The sequence below is a fragment of the Calliphora vicina genome, chromosome 1 (assembly GCF_958450345.1).
Source record: "Calliphora vicina chromosome 1, idCalVici1.1, whole genome shotgun sequence".
NCBI classification, from domain to species: Eukaryota; Metazoa; Arthropoda; class Insecta; order Diptera; family Calliphoridae; genus Calliphora; species Calliphora vicina.
In genome coordinates this window covers 4,764,740-4,791,759 of record NC_088780.1, presented here as the reverse complement: position 1 = coordinate 4,791,759, position 27,020 = coordinate 4,764,740, and the positions used below count along the sequence as shown (strand labels likewise).

Here is a 27,020-nt window from a genome sequence, read left to right as displayed (position 1 = left end):
CAAAGACCTTTGCAACGACGTATATAAGACCATAGTAAGTAAGACCTATACACAAAAAAATCCATAGGTTATATTTCCTAAAAATATGGTATAAATTTAACTATACGCAAGGGTAGAATGGCATTTGCAAAGTTTCTTAGTTAATATAACTAAAATTTTATATAATTTCATACATACCCTTTTGCACCAAAAATATTTTCAATTGACAATAAAATAAACAAAAACAACATCAAAGAAGATACCAAACATCAAATTACTAATTCCAATAGTTATATTAACATAGTTTTTAGGAAAAGTGTATAGTTTGAATTACCTATTGGCATAGATAATAAAATTTAGTTTTTCAGTCTCATATAAAAAGAAATTACCTCGAAATAGCCTCGATTATTTTTTTGTGTGTACAATGGGTCAAAATCGGAAAAATATTTTCTAAGTCGAATTTTGTTTGTTCACCAAACGTTTTTTTTCGCTAAATATTAAAAAAAAAAATATTTAAAAAACAAAAGAAAAATATTTTAAAATTTAAAAAAAACAATTCGAAAATTTTTTTTCCAAAAAATTAAAAAAACAACTGGAAAAAAGAAATAAATTTTGTTTATCTAAAAATATTTAAAATTTTTATTTTGAAGTATAATTTGGTGAATAGTATATAAGATTCGGCACATCCGAATATAGCTCTCTTACTTTTTTTTTGTGCTTTAGGGACATAAATCAAGATCATCGGTGTTCGATACACCTCAGAATTTAATGTGTCTTCGTCCGGCCGAACGCCGACTGTAAGGAAATATGAATATTAACATAAAACAAATTATAAAAAATTAACTGTTACTTGATTTGTTGCAATATTATTCGTTGCGTGCCTATTTTGTTAGTGGTAAAAACTAGAAGGATTAAACTGACAAATTAGTAATAATTAATATACAATAATACAATAATTAATTATTCCTTATGATAGCAATAGTTTTTAGGCCAATTTTGTACAAATTCTTCATATAAAGTCCCTTTAAAGGGCAAAATAGGTATTTTACCTACTTTATTCTCCAAATATATAAACATATCATCGGGATCAGTTTAAAGATTGGGGTATATAAGGGAAATTTTTTTCTTAATAAGGAATCCACATTAAATTTAATGAATCTTAACGCCCAATTTAAAATAAATTTATCAAAGGTTTATAAAACAAATGTTTGTATGAAAATTTAGTTTTATTATATGTAATAGTAAATTAAGTAATGAAAATGCTTTTAAATTTTCTTTTTATTTAAATAGAAACAAAATTTTTTTGGAAACGTAAACTATAAATAAAACATTAAATTCTAATATACAAAATTCAAAGTACGTTTTCTGCTAAACGTTCGATATCATCAAGACTAAGATTTTTTAGTTTCTCCTCAAAATCTACCATAAACCTTCTGGTGAAAAGCTCCGATTGGTTCTCATTGTAGTATTTGCGAAAGGAACGATAAATTATGTCCCGTAGTCCTTCTTGTTTCATTACAATCAAATTGAGTTTTGTGCCATCTTTAATGTTGGAATACGCAGATAATGTCTGTTCGTCGTTTAAAGTGCGTCCTAAGAGTAAAAGTTTCTGGGATGCCTGTGGTATTTTTAATATCTGCTCAATTTGTTGTTTAATTTGGGAAATTGTTGTTGTGGGTGTAACCTGCGGTAAATTGAATAGACGATATAATTTTTTGTGTAGTTGTTTTTGAAATATTGGTTTATACTTACATCTAGGGTACAATCCTGTCCTTTTAATACTTTAATAATTATTTGCATTTTAAATTGGATGTTTCTCAAAAATCACACAAATAAATAGCTTTTTTAGTAGAAATTGCAATAATAGACTAAAAACATATGATTACAGGGTTGCCAAAGTTTAAACTTTATTGGCAACGCTTAAATGAACACTGAATATATTTTTTACCAAAAAAGCTAATAACTAAAAAATCGTTCTTAGTTATTAGCTTCTTATCGTAGTTATGTATTATCTGTAATAAGGGCCATCAATAATATTTGGAAGTATCATATCACACACACAGTTCGAAAGCATATACTTTGTGTCGAAAGTGACACAACTCAAAATTAATTTGTCGGGTTATATAAACCCGAAAAATGAATTTTACTCTTAAACTATGCACAATACACTTGTTTATCTATACAAAAGATATCAGTGTATTCTGTTGTTGTTAACTGTGGCTAATAAAACACTAATGTGTCTTTCATTATGTTTCAGTTGGTATATATTTATTTTCGATTTCTGAAAAATTACAATTTTAATGAAAGCTGGAAATACAATACTGAATTTACCATACTTTTTCTTCATATCGCTTTTCATAAACTTCAAATTTCGGGGTTAATAGCACCATTGCATTGCATGTAAATAAGTTGTTTTAATAACTGACAAAGTCTTGTGAACTAGCTTCTAACTAGGATCGTCATAGAAGAATTTTGTCCTAATTTCATAACATATTGTCTATTACTTGCAATAACGTATTGTTTTTGTTGTGCTTTGACGTTTATGTGTTCATAATAACTTTTGAACCAGATGTTATCTGTCCAAATTGGGCCATTTTCCTTAAAAATCTGGAGTAAAAATTCGTCTCCTGAAAAATTAAATTTTTTGAGTTATGACGACGTTGCAGCAAATGAGTGATATATAGATTTGGATTAATTGTCAAACATTTTTAAAAACTAAATGAAAAAAACTCAAAATCTGTTCTATTGAAAATTGTGTACTATATCAAAATATAATTTCCCTGGAAATATTTAGTATTTTACAATTAAAATCGCTTGAGAATTAACTATAAAACGTCTTAACTCAACTAAAATTGTTTGCCTGCTCTCGCTTAGTTTAGGAGTTTTTGTTCATTGGCATATCTTTTTACTATTTATAATAAAATATCCGCACAATATGGTATATAGTTCTCCAAAATACATTTCATCTAATATTTAATATGGTACAATCGTTATACAAAATGTAAAAAAAAATACATTTTGAATCTTTAGAATATTTTTAATACCGATAAAAGTATTTTTAGAGTAGCCAGTGTTCGATATATCCCAGAATAGAAAGTCCCTGCGCATTACAGAATATGTGAATATTAAATGTAAACAAATTATGTAAATATAAAGTAATGCATAATTTATTTATTTATTAATCCATAGTGTAATACAAAAGCTATTCATGTAGCAATACATTCCTAAGTATAGTTATTATAATACATTAAGCTTATAACTATTCTTATTATTTGTTTTTATAAGTTTTCGGCTACCCAGACGATAAGACTGTATCTTAATATATATATTAAATTGAATAAATAAATAAAAATTGAAAAATATAAAATAATTGAAATATAGGTTGGCATTTCTTTATTTATAGTGTTGCTCTAAAAGTAGTATTTACAATTGTTTTTTAGTACTATTTTAATTATTCAAAACCGGCAACACTCTTAGTTCAGTCATTCTCGTTGCAACGTTGCGGCAGTGTTTCGCAAAAGAAAAACGAAAAAAAAGAAAATTTTCGCAAATTAATTTCTATAAAATTACCTAATTGTTTTAACTTTTATCAAAAAGTCTATTTAATATGTATATTTAAAAGGTGACACATTTTTACAACACATCATATAGTAAAAATAAAGTTTAACAAAATTGTATGAGTTTTGCTTTGTCTTTCATTACACTTTCTAGGGTGATCGAAAAAGTGTGAAAGAAAATAAAAATATTCGCAACTCGTAATTTTTTAGTGATTATATTATAAAAAAATAAAAAGTAAAAAGAGAATCTTGAAAAGCAAACTAAAATAAGTGTTTAAAAAAAGAAAGAAATAAGAGAAAACTTAAAAGGTTGACAAACGCGTTTATAAGTGCGTGTGTGTTGTTAAAACGCTGCGCGATCCCCCACCCTTGTTACAATTATTTGTTCTACAGCTAGTCTTACAACTAGAAGAATATTTTTCTGGTGCTGGTATATTAACTGCAGCTATTTGAGCTATATAATTACGAAAATAAAACTGTATTTTAATGTTTTCAAATTTAAATCGGGGCAAAGAAAAATTTAGTAAAATATTACATCGTTTAGGGGTGCGTATATATATATATTTTATATATTTTTTATGTTCTTTTAGTATTAGTAATATTTAATATATATTTTACAATTTCAATAATGGTTTTTGAAACGCAGTGTTTATAAGCCTCTTAATTATACATATGAATACATACATATGTATCCATACATATAAATATTTTATAAAAACATCATCATTTGTGATGATTTCTTCACACATATACATACCCATACATATTTATACTTGTTGCCTACTTTACGTCCGCCATTTGTTTTGATGAAAATAACTCTACTCTCTCCTAATATTTTTACAGTGTTTTTGAATGATATTAAAACGCAGAGAAATACAAAGTATCTAGAATTTACAAAAAAGTACAGAAATAGGTAAAGGGGACACAATAAGCATTTATTTTTTTACATTAAAAGTATCTAGAATTTATACTATATTATTAATATGAACAAATATAAATTGTAACGTTACGTTACATATTTTAATGGCGATTATTATTTGTTTTTATTTGTATTAGGCAATTTTCTTTTTGTCTATTTCGTTTTTTGTAAAAGAGCATTTAATTATCAAGTGAATTTTCTCTCCTTTTATACGTTTCAAGTGTATAGTATTGCCAGACTATATTAGTTACTGAGGGGGGCTGGTTTATTTGTTTTTTTTTTGTGGGGTTTTGTAAGAAGATGTGACTTCTTAGATTTAGTTAAATTTTAATTCATGTTCGATATAAATCAAGATAATCGAAACATCTTTTATTTTAATATAATTTTGTTAGCTTTATTATAAGCACATATACATAAACCTTTTACCCGCTCTATTATTTTATTATTTAAAGGATTTAAAGTTGTTATATAACTGTAAATATATCCTATAAATAATGATTGACTGAAGAAAGATGTTTCTTAAACAGAACTCGATGCCGAATATTTATTAAATTCATAAAAATAATGATTAGTTATACTACAAATATATGATGTTATTATGTACAGTGGCAGTCAAAATAATAGCACCACAGAGCAATTAACATGAGGTATATTTTTATTTCTATTGTAATAATTAAACTTTTCTCTTTTAAATATTCATTGATAAATACCCAGATTTTGTGCTTTCAAAATAATAGCACCATTGCAAGAAATTGTGTAAATAAGCCTAAAACGGCCAAAAAAAATTATAATACATAGTAATTGTGCCTGATATTATACAATAAAAAATCTATAAATACCTTAATACGTATATAAAAATACATAAATGTACATATCGTTACCTAATATGCAAAACAACGTATCATCAAAATGTTCGAAATTGATTTTATTATTGATTACGATGTGTACAAAATTTTAAAATTTTAATATCAAAAATAACCAAGTTATAACCAAAATTAAAAACAACGTATCATCAAGTGCATGGTTTTCTTAAAAAAATAACGTCTAAGTTTTGAGTAATTAATTAATAAATATTATTCTACTTTATTTTAGGTAGTTTCATAATATTTTTTGCAGTCTTTACTCTTTTAGATTAAATACGTTGTTGTTAGTAATTCAAATAAATGCTGATTTATATTAATGATACGTTTCAAAATATCGTAAGACACATAACATAAATTGTACTTTGAAAAAAAATATATTTCTAGTTTCATTGTAATCGAGATTTGAAAATTTTGATTCAATATCTCAAGTAGTTTTCATTTTATTTCGTTTTTTTGCTTCTCCTATAAACTTATGCAAATTGGTGTTACGTTATTTTGCATTTTAGGTGACGATATACAAATATGTATGTATTTAAATAAAATCCTTAAAATTTTCATAAATTATGTAGATTAATTAAAATTATTTAGTTTATTTTAATTATATTTATGTATATGTTGCTTAACCGCTATATTGCCACTGTTTTGAAAATCAGGCTCTTATGATGTTCAAAAGTGACCTCCATCTAAAAGTAAAAGTTAATAAAAAAATATACCTACATGGCATACGATTTTGATAGAAAAATAGCGAAAAATACGAAAACAAAAAACCTAATAATGTAACTAAATTCAATTTTGGTTACTGAATTCAATAGGTGGGTCGAATTCTAGGGTTCCGAGAAAATGTACAAAGGCACATCGCGATTATTTGGTTAAAAGAAAACAAAATCGGTTTTTGGCATATGTCTCATATTTTAAACTTACCTAACAAGGAGGAGTCGTATTGCATAATTAATTATCTCATTGTGATTTACGAGGTGTCAGCATGTGACCATCTATATATGTACGTGCTTAGCAAAAAAGACATGCAAAAGAAGTAGTAAATGCATGAGTTCCACTGATAATGAACTGGTTCTTTTTTTTAGGTGAAACATGTATGATTTTTAGGTGAAACATGTATGATTTCAACATTACCGAGCATGGGTTCCTATTTAAATAAACTGCTCTTCATTAAAAATATTGCTTAAACCCAATGAAAGTTCCGTGATTAGACAAGGTTTTCATATATGTGCAATATTAATTCAAATTAGTGTTTAAAACCAATGGAAGTTCGATGATTATAATACGTTTAAAATCCGCTAATTAGTCGACTAGATTTTCTTTTTTCTAACGAAAATATTAAAACAAATTTTAATATTAAATATGAAAATTTAATGTTTATTGTATAAAATTATCGTCCCTTTTAAATCCTAAACTAATACCAAATTATAGTGAAATATTGCAATACCTATTTTTTATGCGTTCACTTATGATTAATTTTGATAAAGTATTGTATTTATTAAAGTTTAGTATTTAGTAAATGAATTTCAGTAAATAAATACTACAGAAATCAAGAAAATATCCCTTCTTCTAGAACAACTTAATTTGTTTGATACATAGAAATTAATCTGGAAATTTGTAAATAGTTTCTACAATGAAATGGTGGACCAAACGGTACTTAATTCCACAACATAATTATAGAATAAAATTAAATTCTATTTGAGAAAAGTAAATTTCATATAAATTTTTACTGTATTTATTACATACGTAATATTTGCAATACTATCAGCACAGCAAAAATTGTATTATTTCATCGTTTACCACTCATTACCACTCTCTTTACTTCCACATATTCAATCTGCCGGAATGTTTCATATGTTTATGCTGAATCTAGGAGACTACGAACAATCATTTGGATTTACACCACAGCAATAGATAAATAATTCTTGGCTATTGACACTATAACTATACACTACATATAAACTATCAAAGAGTATGCAATTCAAATTTTAAACTCATGCAATTTTAAGCAATATGTGCGTTCGTATGTTAATAATGTTGTCCAATGTTTTTTTTTATTATTATTAGTTAATATATCACTACATACATACGACATGTAAACAAACATATTTACAAAAGGTTTTCGATACATATACAACGTATACTTAGACTAAAAGTAAATCCTACATTTTCACTTCTCATTGATTTTCTAGTTGGTTGGTTTGTTTGCTTTATTGTTACAGTCATCGAAAACTGTGTGTTGACATTCGTTCGTTCTATGTTTTCTAATCGATAACGATAAATACAAAAACAACAGCAAAAACAGCAACATATGTACTGTAAGTTTTAATATATTTTACGCAAAGAAGATACGCGTAGAAATAATATAAAAAGAACAAAAAGAAAAGCAAAAAGCTAGACAAGCACGCGGAAAGCAGCAGCAGCAGCATAAACAGCAGTAGAGGCTCCTTAACCCGTTATGGATAATAAGGCAGCATCAACGTTACAAACTGCACCAGCTTCTAAAACAGCAGAAGCAGTGTCCATTGTCAACAATAATAACAACAATAACATCAACACGAAAATAGCAACAACTAACGGCATAAAGGAGAATAACAGCAACAATATAACAACGGCCCAAACAACCTCAACATCCATTGTGGTTACGAACACATCAACTGGCTTCGATAGCAGTGGTACACCATCATCTACACCATTATTAGGTGCAAACAAAAACTCTGAGGTAAGTTCAATTTGTCGTTTACTGTTTCATTTCATATAATAGTTTTCTATGTTAATGTTTATTACAATGTATGTACATACTTTTTACACCAATTTAACTAATTCCGCACATACACTTAACTTTGATCGCAAAAACAATACCAATTTCCAATATTCCCTACAAGACAATTTTTATAAAATGAATACATATGTACAAGCAAAATCTAAATCTTCATTCAGTTCGTTAGTCTCTATTAAGTTCTAGAAAATAGCGATAAGTCCGGCAAATGCTATCTATGCAATCTAATCATAAGTAAACTTAATGCGGTATTTCAAGTATTTATTATTTGTAGAACTTGGAATGGCAGTTGGTTTGGTTGGTTTGTTAGTTATTTAGATAGTTAACTTCAATGGACATTTCTCGATTTGGAACAACTATGAAAAAATTGTGATTCGCTTCTAGCAATTCTTAAGTATCCATACCCACAAATTGTTGATAAACAAAGCACTGCTGGTCTTTTTAAAATTGATTTATACATTTTTTTTGGAACTAAATGGACATGGCTGCTTTGAACATCAAAATGAGATCATTGATTATAGAACGTTGATTATTTAAATATTTAATTAAAAGGTCTAAACGTATTTATCGGCTTTGTTTAGTAATCATATTAAGTATTTAGTATTAATTTTATTTCATCTTTTTTTCCGTATATCTACAGGCAAACAAGGAAAATAAAAGAACTCCTCCTCCGGTGTCACCAATAACCAAAAGTTTAGACATAACTACAACACCACTTGTGAAAAAAGAAAAACGTCAAAGCAGCTCACGTTACAATGTTTCAAAAAATTGCGAACTTACACCATTGCCTCCATTAAATGAGAGTAAGTAAATTCAAATATTTATTTGTACTTTTCTAATTTATGTACTTGTAACACAATGAATGAATATGAAATTATTTGACTGGCTTATGTTTTATCTAACATCCAAAGTTTATGCAAAATGTTTACTTAAGGTATGTTTACACTATTGAAGACCATAGTATGTAATCGATGAAATAAGCTTTAACATTAAAATGTCGATATTTGTCCAGCCTTTGAACAAAACTTTATTTAAAAAAACAAGTTGAAATTTAAATAAAAAAGATACACATATAACAATATAATAATGATATTGTTGTAAATTATTTGCTCATACAAAATAAAGTTCTCTTTCGAATTGTTAAATTTTTAATAATAGTATATACCATGATACAATAATTGTAGAAGGTAGAATCACTAGCCCTATAACGTCAAACTTTGATTTTTATTTTTTTTCATATTTTTGTTTGTTTGACGTTACAAGAATTGTAGAATTGAGAAATTATTTTCTACTGAGTGTACCTTATATTGTTGTATCATGGTATATACATTATTGAATTTTGACCGATTATTTGAAACTGGTCTTTGACATAATTTTGTATTAAAAATTACCCTTTAAACAAACCTTTATTGTTTAAAATATGTTTTTTTCGTGTTTTTCTAAATTTGATAATGTTGTGATCATGATATTATAAACAATTTTTGGCATACATTTATGCTTGTATTCGATTATTAGACATTGCAAATATTTTGTATTTTAAATTTTTTAAAAATTTGTAGGCAATTTGAAAATGTACTAAGTCGGTATCCATTGTTACTTTTTACAATGCCCATATTTTGTATTTGAAAATTCTTTTTTTCTGTTTTTCGGAGACGGAATTTTTTTTATGGGGTTTTGTAGTTAACATTTCAATGTGACCTTTTTGCGCTTTATAGTTAAATCTCTTGACATTTTTATTTATTGAATAACTTTCTTCCTCATTTTTCTTCATATCAGGTTTTTTTTAAAATATTTTTCTACGATTATTCACAAAAATGTTAAATTTTGATAGGGATGAATTTAAAAAATATTTTTGAGTAAATTCTGAAACGTAGTGATTTATTTTAGAATTTAAAGCAATTTTTTATTCATCTCTTTTGGAAAAAGTGGAACTAAATCTTCATCAGTTACATTCATTAATCATTTAAAGCACTTTTAAAAGCTAATATATAGGATTCGGCACAGCCGAATAAAGATAACTATTTAGTTTTGTTTTATTTTCGAAAATAATTGAAAACATTACTGCAATATCCAACAACATGATACGGCGCAGAAACGTTACGCAACATAAGTACTAATGTTATATTAGACATGAAATACGTTTAAGTATATTTTAGTAACTTTACTTTAAGTTACATGTTTCTTCTTAGTTTAAGTTTATTCATAGACAATTTGTTAATTTATTAAAGATTTATAAATTAAATTTTGTATGAAAATTTTAGCTTTGATAAATTTAAAAATTGTTTATGAATATGGGGGTAATACTTTCATAGTTTTAAAATTCTTGATTTTAGAAATTCAAATTTTATATTTACAAAAAAAAAACGTAACGCTTGATTCATAAAGTGTACGTTTAAGCCAGAGTATTTATTTGTACCTTTATGGAACCCTAAGAGAATATAATAGAGAATATAAAAAAATTGTTGTGTCAACAAATGTCATAAGAAACAAATATTACCAGTTTTTACCTCATATATACACTAGATCAAACCTTTGCACATGGATTAAGCATCAAGTCCGTTTATGTCTTAGTTTTCAGTAAAATGTGTATATTTTAAAAAATTAAAGTTTTTAACTAAAATATGTTTGTCGCCAATATCATACAAATCATCTGTCATTATTTATTTACAATAATTCAAAAAACTAACTGCGCAATTACCAAAAATTTTCATCTCTTTTCCTAAACAAAAGTAGCAAGCACTCTGTGAAAACTCTTAAAAACTCTGTTAAATTGTCAAACAGATATTGATTTTTCTATAATGACATATCTATACCTACGGTTGTATCTACATTCTGTTCAAGTAATTTTTAGTATATTACAAAGAAAAGTAGTATTAACTTTAAGATCCATAAAAAATAGTTTTCTATAAGTAAATATATACTTATTTGTGTATAAAATAGATATTAGAATAAAAACCCTGTAAAATGTAAATAAAATAATAAACAAGAAAATAAATACTATAAATTTATAGATGTTTATATGTATTTTCGTCTTTAAGGTAAGAAAAAAATAAAAAACCCACAATAAAACACCGGCTGAGAAAAAAAAATCAATATATTATTTGTTAGTATAATTAGAATCAATTCATTATTTTATAATTTATGTCTATGTGTTGTAGGTATGTACTTATTATGGTTTGTTTATAATTATAATTTTCTTGTTGAGTTTTGGTCAATATTGCCATTTAATTATTTGTTGTTATGTTACAGTTAAAATTATATTTGTATAAATAAAATGCATGTGAAAAAAATTTAAGTGAAAATTCTTTTGGTCTGTCTGCCAATGCGAACTAATTTTAGATATACATATGTATTTATTTTTACATGTACACATGTATGTATCTACATATATATATATACATACATACATGTAAACATCATACTCATAAATAATATTTTCGTTAATTTATTATTATTATTATTAAAATTTGTTTTGTCATTCTAGTAATGTGTAAAATAATATTAGTTTTTTCAATAATTAGCAGTAAATTTTGTTTAAATGCAGACAAAATTTCTAATTGTTTTCATTCTTAACATTAAAATAGTTAGCAATGGAATGTTGTTTAATTTTTATAATATATACCTATTAGATATATTTTCGAAATAGTTTTGATTAAAATACAAAAATAATAATAAAAGCAGATTACAGCGCTTGGTAATTTCCCAATTAACATCCTCTGTTTTATAGTTGTAAGACATACATATTTTTTCATTTGAAGTGCAAAAACAAAACAATTCAAAATACATCGTACAACACAGGTTATGTGTTGAGCAATTAAGTACTGTTTTGAAATTTTCAGTTTTTTTTACTTAATTTGGACATTAATCATATTATTTAAAAATCAACAATAAGTTCTATTTAGTGAGAAGATCAGAATTTAGTGCAAAGTTATTTTTAGTTTGTACAAAAGCTAGTAATTTCACATTTTCACGTGGGTTAAAAATACTGCACTATACCTTTAAAATGCGAAAGTAAATAGAATTGTCTTGTTTTGGGCATGAATTAAAATAGAGTCAAGTATTTTTATAGTGTTTCAATAAATAAAATAGAAGAAATATTAATCTTCATTTACATAATAATAAAATAATTACTGTCTCCTCCAACACCCAAAGTTCACTATTATATTCAATTAATAAATTCTCACTCAAGACAAGTCAATTTTTAGAATATTGTTGTAGCTTTTAAAAAATGTTATTATTATTCTTAAATTCTGTTATATTGAATATTAATAATTATGTTTTTTTTTTTTATATATATACACACAAACATACATATATTTTTCTCCATAACGAAAAGTCTTATTCAAAATTTAAATTTTCATAAATATTGCTTTGTTTTACAGATTTTTGCTTGCTTAAATTTAATTTACTTATAATAGTTTAAGTATAAACAAGCACGTTTTAGAGACAGTAGATAATAAAATTTGAAAACAAAAATAAGAAAAGATATAAAGGTTAAAAATAAAGTGTTTTAGTGCATTTGAAATCGGTTTTGATTGAATAAATGTGACTTGTAATGAAATGGTCTTTAATGATATGTTATTTGAAAAGAGTACCAATGTTAACAATAATTCCGAACAAATTGACAAAAATACAAATACAAAAACGAAAGAAAATAAAAGTGAACATAGCAAACTGACTTCTTCATCCATTAGTTATTCGTCAAATTGTTGTATTAACAATAAAGAATCAAACAATAGCTATAATAGCAAACTAATCAGTGCCACCAGTACTAATAAAGCCAATCTCCTAAATAACGAACCGATAAAGATTTTACCTAGCCACCAACCATCCGTGGGGAGTGGTTATTTTGGTTTAGGTATACCAAAATCCCCATCATTTCATAGTGGTCTTGATCTATTGGCCGATGATTATGATGATGATGATGTTGACAATGATAAAATTTTAATACAAACGACAGCGAAGACAGAAGCGACCCAATCTGAAAATATTAGTTGTGGTGGAGGTGGCAGTGGTAGTGGCAGTATTGGCTGTAAATTTAAATTTACAAATATTGAAGAAATCAAAGCAAAATTATCCAATAGTTCCTTTTCAACAATAAATGCAGTTAAAAAAGTCTATAACAATAAAATGCCAGCATTACAACCTCAACCGCAAGAAGTTAATAATATCTCAACCAATCATCAATCACTATCATCAAATTCATCAGCAATATCAGTAACAACATCATCTTCTTCATCCTTATCACAGCAACAGCAAGTGACAGCATTATCTGTAGTTAATACTAGCAACAGTGTATCATTAAATGCGACAACAGCATCCATATCAATGGCGGCCTCTTCCTCGAACACCGGAGGAGTGGGTTCCTCCTCCTCCTCCTCAACTACAAATCCCATTTCCGCAACCACATCATCCATTGTTTCAACACTGGCTCAACATTTCAATGCAGCTACATCAGCTACACAACTTTTAACTACTGCCTCATCTACGCTTGGTTCAAATAACAAGGTTTGATTCAATCTTATCCACTCATCAATTATGTATATGTAATTTAGGAAATCATAAAAGTATCATAATGTAAAATCGAAAAAAAAACAAATTACATACGTATGTATATTTTTATGTAATAAACTAAACGTTGTCTATATTCGGCTATGCTGCTCACGTTAAAAAAATCTTTCTTTTTGTAACAAAGCTTTTTTTTTGTTATGTTTATCGAAAATTCTTAAAGAAAGTAATTTTTGTAAAATCGTTTATATATACTCCATAAAGTATATATATTCTGGATCGTTATAGATAGTCCGCCTGTCTATTACAATCAACTTCCGAAGGACCAAAATAACTTACATGAAATTCAGACCTGTAAAAATCGGGAAAACATATTGTTTAACCCGATTTTTTTTGTTAGCGAACATTTTTTCCCCCAACAAAATTAGTTTTTACCAAACATTTTTTTTCACCAAAAATTATTTTCAATATTTATCTTAAAGCGAACTGTGGTGAAGGGTGTAGCCGAATATAGCATTCTTACTTTTATCATTGAAATTGTATTTTTTTTTTGTGAAAATCGCTTATTTAACTGAACGATTTTTTAACATAAAAAATTAATTAATTATTGGTGGACTTCTTAAAGTTGATGGTTTTTCAACCAAAACAATACCATTAAAAATAAAATTTTCGAAAATCAACATAATAATACATATTTTTTTTTCGATTTTAATTTATGCAACTTATTAGCGTTTTATTAGTTTTTGTAACAAAAACTTTGAAAATTCATTCAAACTTAATCTTCATTATTGTGTCCAATTTCTTTTATTCCATTTTTTTGATTTTTCAAACAATTCATAACAACGTTAACCTAACGCAAATACAAATTGGGTATAATTTATATGATTGTAGTCTCCGGTGAGCGCAGCCACGGCAATTAAAAATATACTTAATGCAACAAAAAACGTGGGCAGTGCTGCTTCTATTAATACAACTAACACCAGTTATAACACAAGTAATGTCAGTGGTAATGGACAAGGACAGTATAATGCTGTGTCGTCTACAACAGCGACGACATCTGCATCATCGCCATCACAATCTGCAACAGCTACAACAAATAATTCTAGTTCTGTTACCCAAACTATTGTCAGTGGCATTAGTATATCCTTGGGAATAGGAAATGCTTCAAACAATAGTAATAGATTAACACGAAATAATGGTTCTAACGCTACACAAATCAAATTACAAAATAGTGGGAGTAATAGCGGAGGACCATCTACTAATGTGCAATATCAAAATGGAAATGAAAGTAACACTGCTAATGCTGATAATATTGATTGCCAAAATATTAATAATTCAGATGGAAGTGGTTCGGGACCTTTCGTGACGCAAACAACTCTGCAGCAAATTTCTGGTAGTCCGGGACGAGCAAGAGATAGAAATGTTTTTCATACACCAACATCATCAGCAACAGCTGTACAGTTACCGCTACTACGAGGTTTTTGAATGACAACAATTCATTAATTTTTGTTCGTTTTTATTTGTGATTTTCATTTATAATTTTTAAAAATCTTTAGTATAATTTTATATCATTTATAATAATCTATGCTTTTTATTTACTTGTTTACAATTTTTTTTTATCTCGATGAGGATTAATTAGGGAAAGAAGGAAAAAGATTACAAAATTTATAATTTGTCTTCTGATTTATATACGATAAACTTAATTTTTATATTTTTTAATACAGAAACAAAATTATCATATCAATGAAGAGAAGTTCATTAATTACAAATTTAAATGTCCGGTAAAAACAAATTCAACCTTTTATTTTTGCATACATAGGTATGAATATCATGCTTTTCATAAATTCCACTATGTCTAGCTAATAAATGATAATAATTAATGTTAAAATTTTAATTAAACACTTGAACAATAGGTAAGGTACATGTTTACATATTTTTTAAAATCCGTTTGGTTTTCACAATGCATATCTAAAAAATGTCGAAATTGTTCGAAATCATATGCAGTTTATATACATACATATGTATCATACTATTGTAAACATTATTATCATCTCTTGTTTTCTTTCTCTCTTTCTCCCTTTTAAAAGTGTGAGCAAAAAATGATGTTATTTGTTTACAAAATAATCTATGTTTTTATTTATTTATTTGGCAAATTGATAATCTGCCAAGAGTCCCAAGTAGGTGCAAATAAATTGCAAACAAAATCAAAACAAACTAAATATATAATAAAAAATACAACATCAACTGAAAATACTATTTCTGACTTTGACGAATAAACGAATAGAAAACCACATTCATATGTACAGTGATTCACAAGACCATTATGATTAGGCGTTACATACAAACGTATGTACATATATAAACTACAAACTTGTGTAATAAAAGAGCGGCGAAAAAATATTTTATAATTATCGATTTTCTTTTACTGTTTTATTTGTATTAATACTTACGTACTTAACATTTTAAATTGTGTGTTGATTATGATGTTATATTAATATAAATCTCAAAAGTTTGTTTATGTTAACAAATTAGTTTTACAAAATCATAATTCTATTGTGATCAAATCTAGATCGAGTAACTTTTTGTTTACATTAGGCATTTTTGTCACCTCTTCATTCTTTATTATTTTTTGTTTTTAAATTATGAATTTTTTCTATACACAGCCTATTTTTTTGTCATTTCACATTAAAAATGTGAAATGTGTAGTATACAACTCCTCGGTTTATGGGCTTAAATCGTATCGCAAAATTTGTAAATAATTTTATGAAAACATTTAAAAAACTTAAAATGTTTGCCAGAAATTTTAAAATTTGTTGTTCTTACATACGGTATTGAAATCGCCTTTCCTATTTTTCGCAAAGATAAATATGAAAAATTCATGAAAACCTTAAAGATATGTTTATCCTTTGAGCTCACCAAGACTGAACCTAGAGCAATTTTGAGAAACGTTATTTTATAATTTATTTTAGTTCCGCACTAATCCACAACATTTTTTACTGTTTATGTTATGTAATCAAAATGTAGGAAAATTTATTATCAGACCAATCATGAATAAAAAATCCGCGGGAATTTTTTCCCTTTTCAAATTTTTAACACTGAATTTGAATAGGAAAAATGAGAAAAGGGAAAAAACTCCAGCGTATTTTTTTATTCATGATTGTGCTGTATATACAAAATTTGTAGTAATAACTACTTAGCCGCAGGACTTATGGCGACTTTTAGCACCTTATTATTATTCATGCTGCAGTACTTTTTATATAGAGCTGGTGTATAGTTTTAATATTTATTTTTAAACACCAAGAATTTACACGATAAAATAACTTTCACAAAAAATTAAACACCGGGGTGTCACAGTACCATTTATTTTTAATTTCATGAACACTATTTTAAAAAAAATAACATTATCACTAAATTTGTTATACCTCCATATCACTAAGCTGTCGTCTCCCTGTTGAAATCAACTTTTCGAAAACCCCAAATAACTTACACATTCCAACATGAAAAAATATAACCATATACGGACACCACTACGTGATAAAAGACTAAAAAAGTCCCGTGTCTCCCAGTTTTGCCCCAAGTCATGCACTTTTTTTATGACTTGGGCCTCGGTGTAACTTTTGCAAAAAAGTGATCATTTTCTCAGGCTCATATATTGCAAACCGTTCGGAATTTTGATTTACTCTCTGAGGCAAAGTTGTAGCTCTTTTTTTCCCTGTTCAGGTCCATAGGTAGCAAACCGTTCAAAATTCAAGGAAACAACTACAAAAATGTACCTAATATAATTATAAATGTACATGATTGATGCATCAATATATCCGCTGTAGCCCTGGTTCGTTGTTGTTTTTGTTTTCACATAGTCTTTTCTACTAATACATTCTCACCACTTAGATTTTTGACAACTGAGTTAGGTCTTTGACAGGAGAGTTTCCGCTCTATATGGCTATAGGTTTTTTGTCTCTCAGTAACGCTTTTATGTTATGAAGCATTTTATTTATTTATTTTTTTCAAGACAGTTCTTTAGGATTTTCTTTTTTTAATTATAATTTTTTTTTATTTTTTATGTGCATATCATTTTATTATATAATTAATAAATTTATGTACGTCCTGACAACTTAAATATCACAAATTTTTCTGAATTTTGTAAAAAAAATATTTTTTTAATAATGGATATTGAAAAAAATTGCATAAGTACAGTTTGGTGTTAATAAACCATCAAATCAGTCAATTAATATATATTTGTCATTGTTATAATAGAAAAAAGTGCTATTTATGTTGTTTATTTCTTTTGGATACTTGCGAAAACAAACTATATTTATTTTATAATTTATTCATACAGAAACACCAACCACTGAACGCGAGGAACTTTTTGTTCAGAAAATAAGACAATGTTGCACACTGTTCGATTTTTCCGAGCCATTAAGCGACCTGAAATGGAAAGAGGTGAAAAGGGCGGCTCTACACGAAATGGTTGAATATTTGTCTAATCAAAATAATGTTATTACAGAAGCCATTTATCCAGAAGCAATAAATATGGTATAGATACATATTAAATCCCTTATTTTGTATGTATTTATTGTTTTTAATATTTTCTATGTTGTTTGAATATAGTTTGCTGTAAATTTATTTCGTACTTTGCCTCCTTCTTCAAATCCAAATGGTGCTGAATTTGATCCGGAAGAAGATGAACCAACATTGGAGTCTTCTTGGCCCCACTTACAATTTGTTTACGAATTGTTTTTGCGCTTTTTAGAATCGCCCGATTTTCAACCAAACATTGCCAAGCGTTACATTGATCATCAGTTTGTTTTGCAATTGTTGGATTTATTTGACTCAGAGGATCCACGTGAACGTGATTTCTTAAAGACTGTTTTACATCGTATATATGGCAAATTTTTGGGCTTGAGAGCATTTATACGCAAACAAATCAATAACGTTTTTTACAGGTAAGTACATTATGAGCTACAAAGCAAAGTACAATCTCTAGTTTGGACGTCCGATTTGTAAAGTTTAGATAGAATTTAAGACAAAATATTCTATTATATAAAATCTCTTCATAATAAGTTTTTGGTATTTTTTTTACCCTACACCATGAGTGATAAGGGTATACATAAGTTTTTCAATCCGTTTGTAATTTCCATACTATTCATGGATCGTTATAGATAGCGTGCTCAATATAGCCATGTACGTGTGTCAGTTGAAATCAACTTTCCGAAGACCCCAAATAACTTACAAACGTGGTTGATACATTAATATATAGGGTAGTCTTGGTTCGGATGCTATTTAAAATCAGGCCGATTTCCCCGCGAAAATATAAGCCAAAAACCACGAATACCCCGATTTCAAGTCATGTACATCGTCAATGTAGATTTCAAAAGAGAGGAATATAAAACACCTTTCCAATAACTTATATAACGTTATAGAGACACCTACAATGGGTCAAAATCGGCAAAAATATTTTTTCACCAAAATTTTATTTTTAAACCCGATTTTTGTTCACCTAATTTTTTTTACTAAAAATATATTTTTATTTCCAAAAAAAAAGTTATTTTTTTTTATCAAAAATCCATTTTTTTTTTAAATATTTTCCATTAAATTTAAACACAAAATAAAATTAAAATTTTTTTTTGTTTTGAATCTTTGCTCAAGGGTATAAAATATTCTGCACAGCACAGAATATAACACTCTTAGAGCTAGTTTCTGGGATAGAGATAATCTACATTCTTCGCTTAAACCTAAATTAAACTAAAAATTTTGTTTCTCACTTATTGTTTATATGCTATATAATCTAGGTTTAACTGAGCATCATTGGTGAGTTAAACCTAAGTATAAAATGCCAAAGCACAAACAGATGGAAAATAAAATAAACAATTCAGCACAACAGCTCTTTGTTTTTATTTGCTTTATTAACATCAATATAATTTTTAATATACATTTTATATACTTTTATGTCGCTTTTTCTTTTAGAAAGTTAAAATTTACAAAAAAAAGTTATGTAACGCGGTTGCTTTTTCTTATAAAATGTATAGTATTGCCATATTTATATGAAAAAATTTGAAGAATAAACATGTGATTTGACTGAAAAGTATGGCAATGCTAACAAAATTAATCCACTAGTGAGAAACACAATCATTGGTTAAATTCCGGCAAAATATATTTCAGGATTAATATAACAGCGTGTTAAGCTGAGTTTAACTGACAAGTAAGAAACTAGCTCTTACTTGTTTAAAATCAAGTTTATTTTTTCAATATTTGGAATTTCTCATGGAAAGATAGCGAAATGTTATATATTTTTGGGCCGATTTTGATGAAACTTAAGAAATGTATAACACAAAGTCTAGTATTTCTCGAAAATCTGAAAAATCTCAAAATTTAAATCGCAGGTACGGAAAAACTATACGAAGAATTGTCATACTTTTTTCATATTTTTATTCAAAATAATCTGAAATTTGTTTAACAAAATTTTTAAAAATTTTAAATTGGAGTTTTGAAACTGCCGTTATAAAAATTTAATTTTTTTGGTTATACGGTTATCCTACGAAGGCAAAAACTCATATACATATAAGTAAATATTGGAACGACAATTACGTACACATTTCGATTCTTTTAAATTAAATTGCAAACGTAATTATTTAATGCCAAAATTTTTACAAAAACTAAAAAAAAATATCCTACCATCCTAATATTTTACACAACGTGTTTCTACAATACATAGAACAATTGTTGTGGAGGGACGGCCTGTACGTCCATAACATCTTGGAGCAATCTAATGTACATATTTATTTTATTTATTATGAATTTTAACATATCATACGTTAGGGGTGATCCTTGATTATAGTCAGCCTCACAAAACGCAGTCCTAATGGCTGCTCTGTTTTCCCTGAACCCTATCGTTCGTTGGCCTTTACGCGTAAACAAAATAAATATATTTATTAACAAACTTTAAATTTTAGTAATATTAATTATTCATTTATATGTTTTACACTTTAATCTAATCACTGTTTTAGGTTTATCTACGAAACTGAGCATCATAATGGCATTGCTGAATTGTTGGAAATTTTGGGTAGCATAATAAATGGATTTGCTTTGCCTCTTAAGGAGGAGCATAAACAGTTTTTGCTTAAAGTTTTATTGCCATTGCATAAAGCTAAAAGTCTATCTGTTTATCATCCACAATTGACCTATTGTGTGGTGCAGTTCTTAGAAAAGGACCCCAGCTTAGCAGAACCGGTTATAAAGTATGTAATTTACATATAAATTAATGAATTTTTGTTTTAAAAGTATCCTCGTATCTTTGTGTTTAAGGAGTCTTTTGAAATTTTGGCCTAAAACCCATAGTCCGAAGGAGGTTATGTTTCTGAACGAACTTGAAGAACTGTTGGATGTCATAGAACCAGCAGAGTTTCAAAAAGTGATGGTACCATTGTTCCGACAAATTGCTAAATGCGTATCGTCACCACACTTCCAAGTGGCCGAACGTGCGTTGTACTATTGGAATAACGAGTATATAATGTCGTTGATATCAGACAATTCTCAAGTCATTTTACCGATAATGTTTCCTGCCTTAAATCGTAACTCGAAAACTCACTGGAATAAAACAATTCATGGTCTCATATATAATGCATTGAAATTATTTATGGAAATGAATCAACGCCTATTTGATGAATGTAGCAAAAATTATCGGCAGGAGAAGCAGCTGTAAGTTATAATTTTCATTAAATATTAAAGTTTTTTAACACTGTTTGAATTTGCGTTTTCTTAGGGAGCGAGAAAAATTTGCACAGCGCGAAGGTCTTTGGCAACAAGTTGAGAATATGGCTAAGACAAATCCAGACTGGACAAAGGTTGTAGGCCAAATGGATAGTTTGAGTATTTCTAGTAGTCAAAATGAGTTTGATCAAGACAATGACAATTGCGATTTAACTTATGATAAATTGGATTACGATGACAGACAACTACAGCAGCAACACCAACCATCACAGCTACATAGTTCTGTCCAAGAAAATCGCGAGGTATGTTTTTTAAAAAAGAATATACAGATACCTTAAGCATGTAAAGTAAATGGCGTCATTCATGTTCATGTAATACTCTTTAGAATATTTTACTCAACCTAAAAATTATGATGTTGCATTAACACTTTCTAAACGATATTAAAAACACAACTATCTTATACATTCCAATCCACTCTGTATTTTCTTTAACAAATAATATGTATTCAAGTTATTATAATTACTGAATTCTATTTCACACATACATACTTTTATTTCAAACTTTCGAAACTTTTTCATTTGTAGCGTATTGTGTCTGTAGATTAGCTTATTAGCTGGTGTCTTAAATTCAAACGTATGTAATTTAGAAATTTTAATATATTACTAACCCAATGGCTTTTATATACTCATACATTGTAAACTTATGTAATAAAACGCAGATACGACAATAATTAACTCAAACGACAATTGAAATTTTAATAAATTAAATAAACGTAATTAAATGGACCGAATGATTAAATCAGGTGAAAGACAGAGCCAGTGACCTGAAAATTGACATATTGAGGATATTAAAAAAAACACACACACAGTTTATGTACTACTAAGGTACTTTTGAATATTATTTTAGTTTAAACAATGACCAAATTTGTTTAATATATTAAAGGAAATTCCAAAAAAAAACAAAAAATATTTAATTAACGAGAATAACGTATCTGTGCTTACTACTTACGTAAACATTAAAATAAACAAAAATTATGTATGTATGTGTATATTTATATATATATATATATTAATATGTATATATTAGTACATTGTTTTAATTTACTAATAAAATATATTTGCTATTTGGTGTGTAAATTTCAATTCTCAGAAATCGCCACGTAACAAGGATAAACCGTTGCTTAGACGAAAATCTGATTTGCCAGCTGACAGCGGCACAGTACGTGCCCTAATTGAGCACAAAAGACCCGATGAATATTTAAAAACACCACCAGATGCAAACATGTGTTAAATGCACTAAATTAAATTATTAAGAGGGCTGCATAAAACAAAAATATATGTATATGTATACAATTATTTGATAGACATGCACACTTACACAAACAACATGTTACCCTAGAGCAGCACAACGCGGGCGTTAAATCCATACATATATATACGAGTAGTATTTTCAATCTACATCAGATATAAATAATAATAGTAGTACGTACTACATACATACAATTTGCCAGCCAGCCAGCTACTTGTTGAAAATATTTACAATTACAACAAAAATATTCATACATATTTAATCTACAACTACACAAAATATTAATAATAATTTCTGAATTTTTAACTATACACATATCTACATATCTACATACTATATACATACATAATAAATTACAAACAAATGTATGCAAGTATATACATGCATATTTAAATATTTTGAAATCAAGACATCTATTTGATTTTAGTGTATTTGTATTTGAGAAAGTTGATAATTATTATGGCGTTTTCTTTTCTCAAAAAAAAAAAAAAAAATGTTGCCGTTTGCTTTCAAAAGGTTACCTTTTTTATGATCACATTAGAGCAAAAGACATTAGTTTTCTTTAACAAATCAAAAATTCGCTGGTTTTAAAAAGGCAACATTTTACCTTTATGATAAAATTAAGGGCAAAAATTTAATTTTTGTTCGTTTTTAAAAAATCAAAAGTTCGCTGATTGCAAAAAAGGCAACATTTTAACTCTATTATAAAATTATGCATAAAAATTTATTTTTTTTTGTTCCTTTTTATGATGTTATTGTTTTGATAATAATCCCGTTAACATATTTTTCGAAAAAGTGCATAATAATCAAATTTAAGAGCTAAAAGGCAACATTTTTGTCCGAAAAGAATAACTGCTTTTAATGTAAATTATTAAAATGTACTAACTATTGCAATGAAATTAAAACATTTTAATTATTTCTATTCAATTCAACATAAGCTTGATTTAAAATATTTATATTTTTTTGTTACCTGTAATGTTAAATTTAAACAGGTTTTGGTTTTTTACTTTCAAAATTCTTTACATAAAATGATTATTTAATTGACCATTTCACTTTCTATATGTACTAAGAGCGTTTGTTAAACGGTAGAAAAATACTATGGAGAAATTTATGCATTTTCAATAATTATAAACTAATTTTGCTGTGAAAAGAAAAAAATGCAGAAAATTTATATTTTTACATTGATATTGCATTTAATACAATTGTGATTTTTTTGTTCAACATGTTTTACTGGAAGATTCAAATTTAAAAATAAAAGCCCAAAATAAACTTACAAACTTACACAAACTTAAATTAAAATCATTTTTTTGTCAACAATATTAATAAACCAATGGGAATTTGCACATAGCCGTAACATTTTTTCTGCAGTTTGGCATAAGCTCTAAATTATGAAAATTGTACATAGTTACATTTCATTTGTCGGTATACATATGTATATAGGTACGTACATATGTATACAGAAATAAGTATAGTATGTTATTTACTTTAAGTTTAATTTGATTTTATTTGAACAAGACTAATCAATAATTAATTTTTAAACATTTAGTGAGAATTTAAGGATTTGCACTGTAACTCAATAAAGAAATTACAAGAAACATGTTTTAAAGTACATTGTCCAATTAAAAGCAGACTTGATATTCTCATCATTAGTGAACATGTTCGATTATTTCAGAAAACTTCCATTTTTCTCTATAATTTTATTTTTTTTTGCAAACAGAAAAACATATTTTCCTTAAGTACATGGTGGCCGCCAAAATTATAAGATCACATATTTTTCGTTCTGTTTATCCAAAAATACAAATAGTATTCATTGATGCTGAACAAAATAAATTTTTACAATAAAAGTTTTAGAGCACTATTTGCAGATTTACTAGAACTGACCATATAGTTTTGAAACACTAAATAGAACACAGATAATCAAATTAGAAAAAAGTATTCTTATCTGAACAACGTTCAACCAACAACACGTATTGTAGCCAATAGCATAATTCAATACTATTTTTTTTGTAACAATTATGTTAAAAGTTAATTAACCTCCAGCTCTTAACAGAACCTAAAAAATTATTTTTGGTTTACATTTTAGATACACCCTCATGAAACTTTTCGAAACACAAACATTTGTAAGAAGAGAACTACAAATGAGAGTTCTATTCTAAGAGTCATTTAGTTTTTTTACATAATGATTTAAATAATGGTATATAACTAAACACATTTATAGTACTGATAAAGTAAACCATTTACTCTTACTCGTCCAGTGTTATAAATGTTTCGAATTAAAAATTTCTCTGATTTGTAAAATAATTTTTTTTAAACGTTTATTTCGTTTTCAAAATGAGGGCAGGGGCAGAATTACTACCGTATTAGTGATAGAATGAGCTATCGTATCGAAATTATAATAAAATGTACTCTTGCTCGACATCGAAATAAAGAAGTACGATAAATTTTAATTGATTTTGAATGCGGTACTTCGTTATCTTAATTCCGCTATTATATTTTAAAGATATGCATCAACTTGTTGGAAACGGAAAGTGTTATTTTTCATGATAAAAATCAGTTTGAAATGGTTCTATCGAATTTAAAAACTGTTACTTTGCAAGTGTAAAAATGCTGACAAGAGTACATACATCTATTATTTAAAATCTAGATTTGAAACGTTTTGTAGCACTAAATATTTATACGTTGGTTTTTTCTTTGTTTAGCCAATGTTTACTTACACAATATTGTTAATGCATGCATAAAACATGCCAAAATTCATACTTATTTAATATATATAGTTATTATAGATAACTATTTTAATATGTATTTTTATAAACGGTATAACATTTTGAATAAAATCTAAAATATTTCTCTACTTAAGTTGTAATAAGGACACTGTGTTGACTTTTTATTTCAGTATCTCGATATTTATTTTATTTTAAATAAATTTTAAGGCATGAAGTTAAAGTTTAATTTTTGTAAAATTGTTTGCATGAAAAAAAAAATAACTGCTATAAATGAATCCTCCAAATACCACACCTGCATATTTGATGTTTTGTACATGAAAAGTCTGCGCTTTAATAAAATGAAAATAAACGAATATATGTAAACATTAGACCGATTCATCGATCATACAAAAAAGTGCTTTCCGTCACCTCAGTATACTATTTTGAAACTTTATATTTTAGTTTTAACAGTTGAATAAAAGTCAGTTCCCATTTTTATATCAAAATAAAAAAAAAACAATTTTTTGAAGGCACATCATAAAGACGTGTGCAAGTGCAATTTTTGTACATAGACTTAATTTAAGTTCGTTTTATTTAATTAATAATCGATTGAAGTAAAATGTTAAGATTTCTTTTTAATTGGTAAAAATAACGTCTTCACTTAAAGTGTTATAGCATGGTAAGTCAAAATTGATTGAAACTAAAACGACGATATTCCCTATTCCCAAGGATATTAAATTAATAATTATTTCCCTATAAGATATTTAGAATAATCCAAATCAGGCAAGCTAAATCTACCTTAAAATTGAAACTACCTACCACTGTTAATACTAGAACAAAAAGTATTCGAAATAATGTAATCAAATTTAATTTTTAAAGGTGGATTGATGAAAATCTTTTTTGATTTGTGACCGGTGAAGAAGTATAATATTTATACATAAGATGAAGACGATGAACAAACACCATTTTCATATTATGTACATCAAAAACATCGATTAAATAATATATTCTTCTTTTTTTCTTTCTTCTTTTACAGTGAAACAATAGTAGGAGTACACACATATTTTAATTTAATTATAAGGATTTATAGCTATGAAAATAGTTTATTTATTTGTTAAAGAGTGTAATCCATATTTACTATAAATACATACAGACATACATACATATAGAACAAATAAATAAAATACCAATTAAAACACAAAGATAAATGGAAGAAAAGAAACCTTATTATATACATAAATAAACAAACAAACATACATACAAACATATATATAAACAAAAACAATATCTACTACAAATAAGAAATATTTTTATGTATATCTGTAAAAGGACAAAAATAATAAATAATAATTAAAAACAAACACAAACATAAAAACAAATAATTATTAATAATTAAGCTAAAAGCAAATGATTTAAACTAATGCTACAAAAAAAATATATACATAAACAAATATATTTTAATAATTACAATAAACCAACCAGTCTTAAGAACAGTTAAATTTGAGATGAAAAATAAATAAAACAAAACAAACAAACACAAATTATATGTCAACATTGTTGTAAATGCTTTTTTATAAAATTGTATTGATAAAAAAAAATAAATTTATAATAAAATATATATATTATTAAAACAAAATGGATACATAAGTATAAAAAATAATTTTTTATCATTCAAATGCAAAACAACTTATAATTGTTTTG

At 26.8% G+C, this 27,020-nt stretch overlaps 2 protein-coding genes across 7 annotated transcripts; one reads left to right on the top strand and one right to left on the bottom strand.

The window, feature by feature from the left end:
- Positions 1-1,186: 1,186 nt before the first annotated feature.
- Positions 1,187-1,870, bottom strand: LOC135963606 (NEDD8). Its single transcript, XM_065515528.1, has 2 exons — positions 1,732-1,870; positions 1,187-1,663 (listed from the first exon to the last, which is right to left on the bottom strand). Exons 1-2 carry the CDS (start codon positions 1,777-1,779, stop codon positions 1,331-1,333), a joined length of 381 nt encoding a protein of 126 aa, XP_065371600.1. The 5' UTR covers positions 1,780-1,870; the 3' UTR covers positions 1,187-1,330.
- A 1,585-nt stretch (positions 1,871-3,455) lies between these two features.
- Positions 3,456-26,979, top strand: wrd (well-rounded). Of its 6 annotated transcripts, none has more exons than XM_065498790.1 (9): positions 3,456-3,601; positions 7,508-8,037; positions 8,735-8,897; positions 17,939-18,135; positions 18,211-18,545; positions 20,607-20,837; positions 20,905-21,297; positions 21,362-21,611; positions 26,356-26,979. In XM_065498790.1, exons 2-9 carry the CDS (start codon positions 7,774-7,776, stop codon positions 26,356-26,358), a joined length of 1,836 nt encoding a protein of 611 aa, XP_065354862.1. In that variant the 5' UTR covers positions 3,456-3,601; positions 7,508-7,773; the 3' UTR covers positions 26,359-26,979. The 6 variants fall into 6 exon arrangements, with proteins under 6 accessions (XP_065354862.1, XP_065354861.1, XP_065354858.1 ...); XM_065498789.1 differs by lacking the exon at positions 26,356-26,979 and adding an exon at positions 22,459-25,488 and having other exon boundaries at positions 7,538-8,037; XM_065498786.1 differs by lacking the exon at positions 26,356-26,979 and adding an exon at positions 22,459-25,488.
- Positions 26,980-27,020: the final 41 nt, after the last annotated feature.

Bases quoted from the DNA above. Each gene is read 5' to 3' on its own strand.
- LOC135963606 (XM_065515528.1), bottom strand. From the start codon at position 1,779: ATGCAAATAATTATTAAAGTATTAAAAGGACAGGATTGTACCCTAGAT. The intron at 1,664-1,731 runs GTAAGTATAAAC...AATTTACCGCAG, and splicing joins GACAGGATTGTACCCTAGAT to GTTACACCCACAACAACAAT.
- wrd (XM_065498785.1), top strand. From the start codon at position 12,655: ATGGTCTTTAATGATATGTTATTTGAAAAGAGTACCAATGTTAACAAT. The intron at 13,603-14,493 runs GTTTGATTCAAT...ATATGATTGTAG, and splicing joins CGCTTGGTTCAAATAACAAG to TCTCCGGTGAGCGCAGCCAC. The intron at 15,080-17,938 runs GTTTTTGAATGA...TTATTCATACAG, and splicing joins ACAGTTACCGCTACTACGAG to AAACACCAACCACTGAACGC.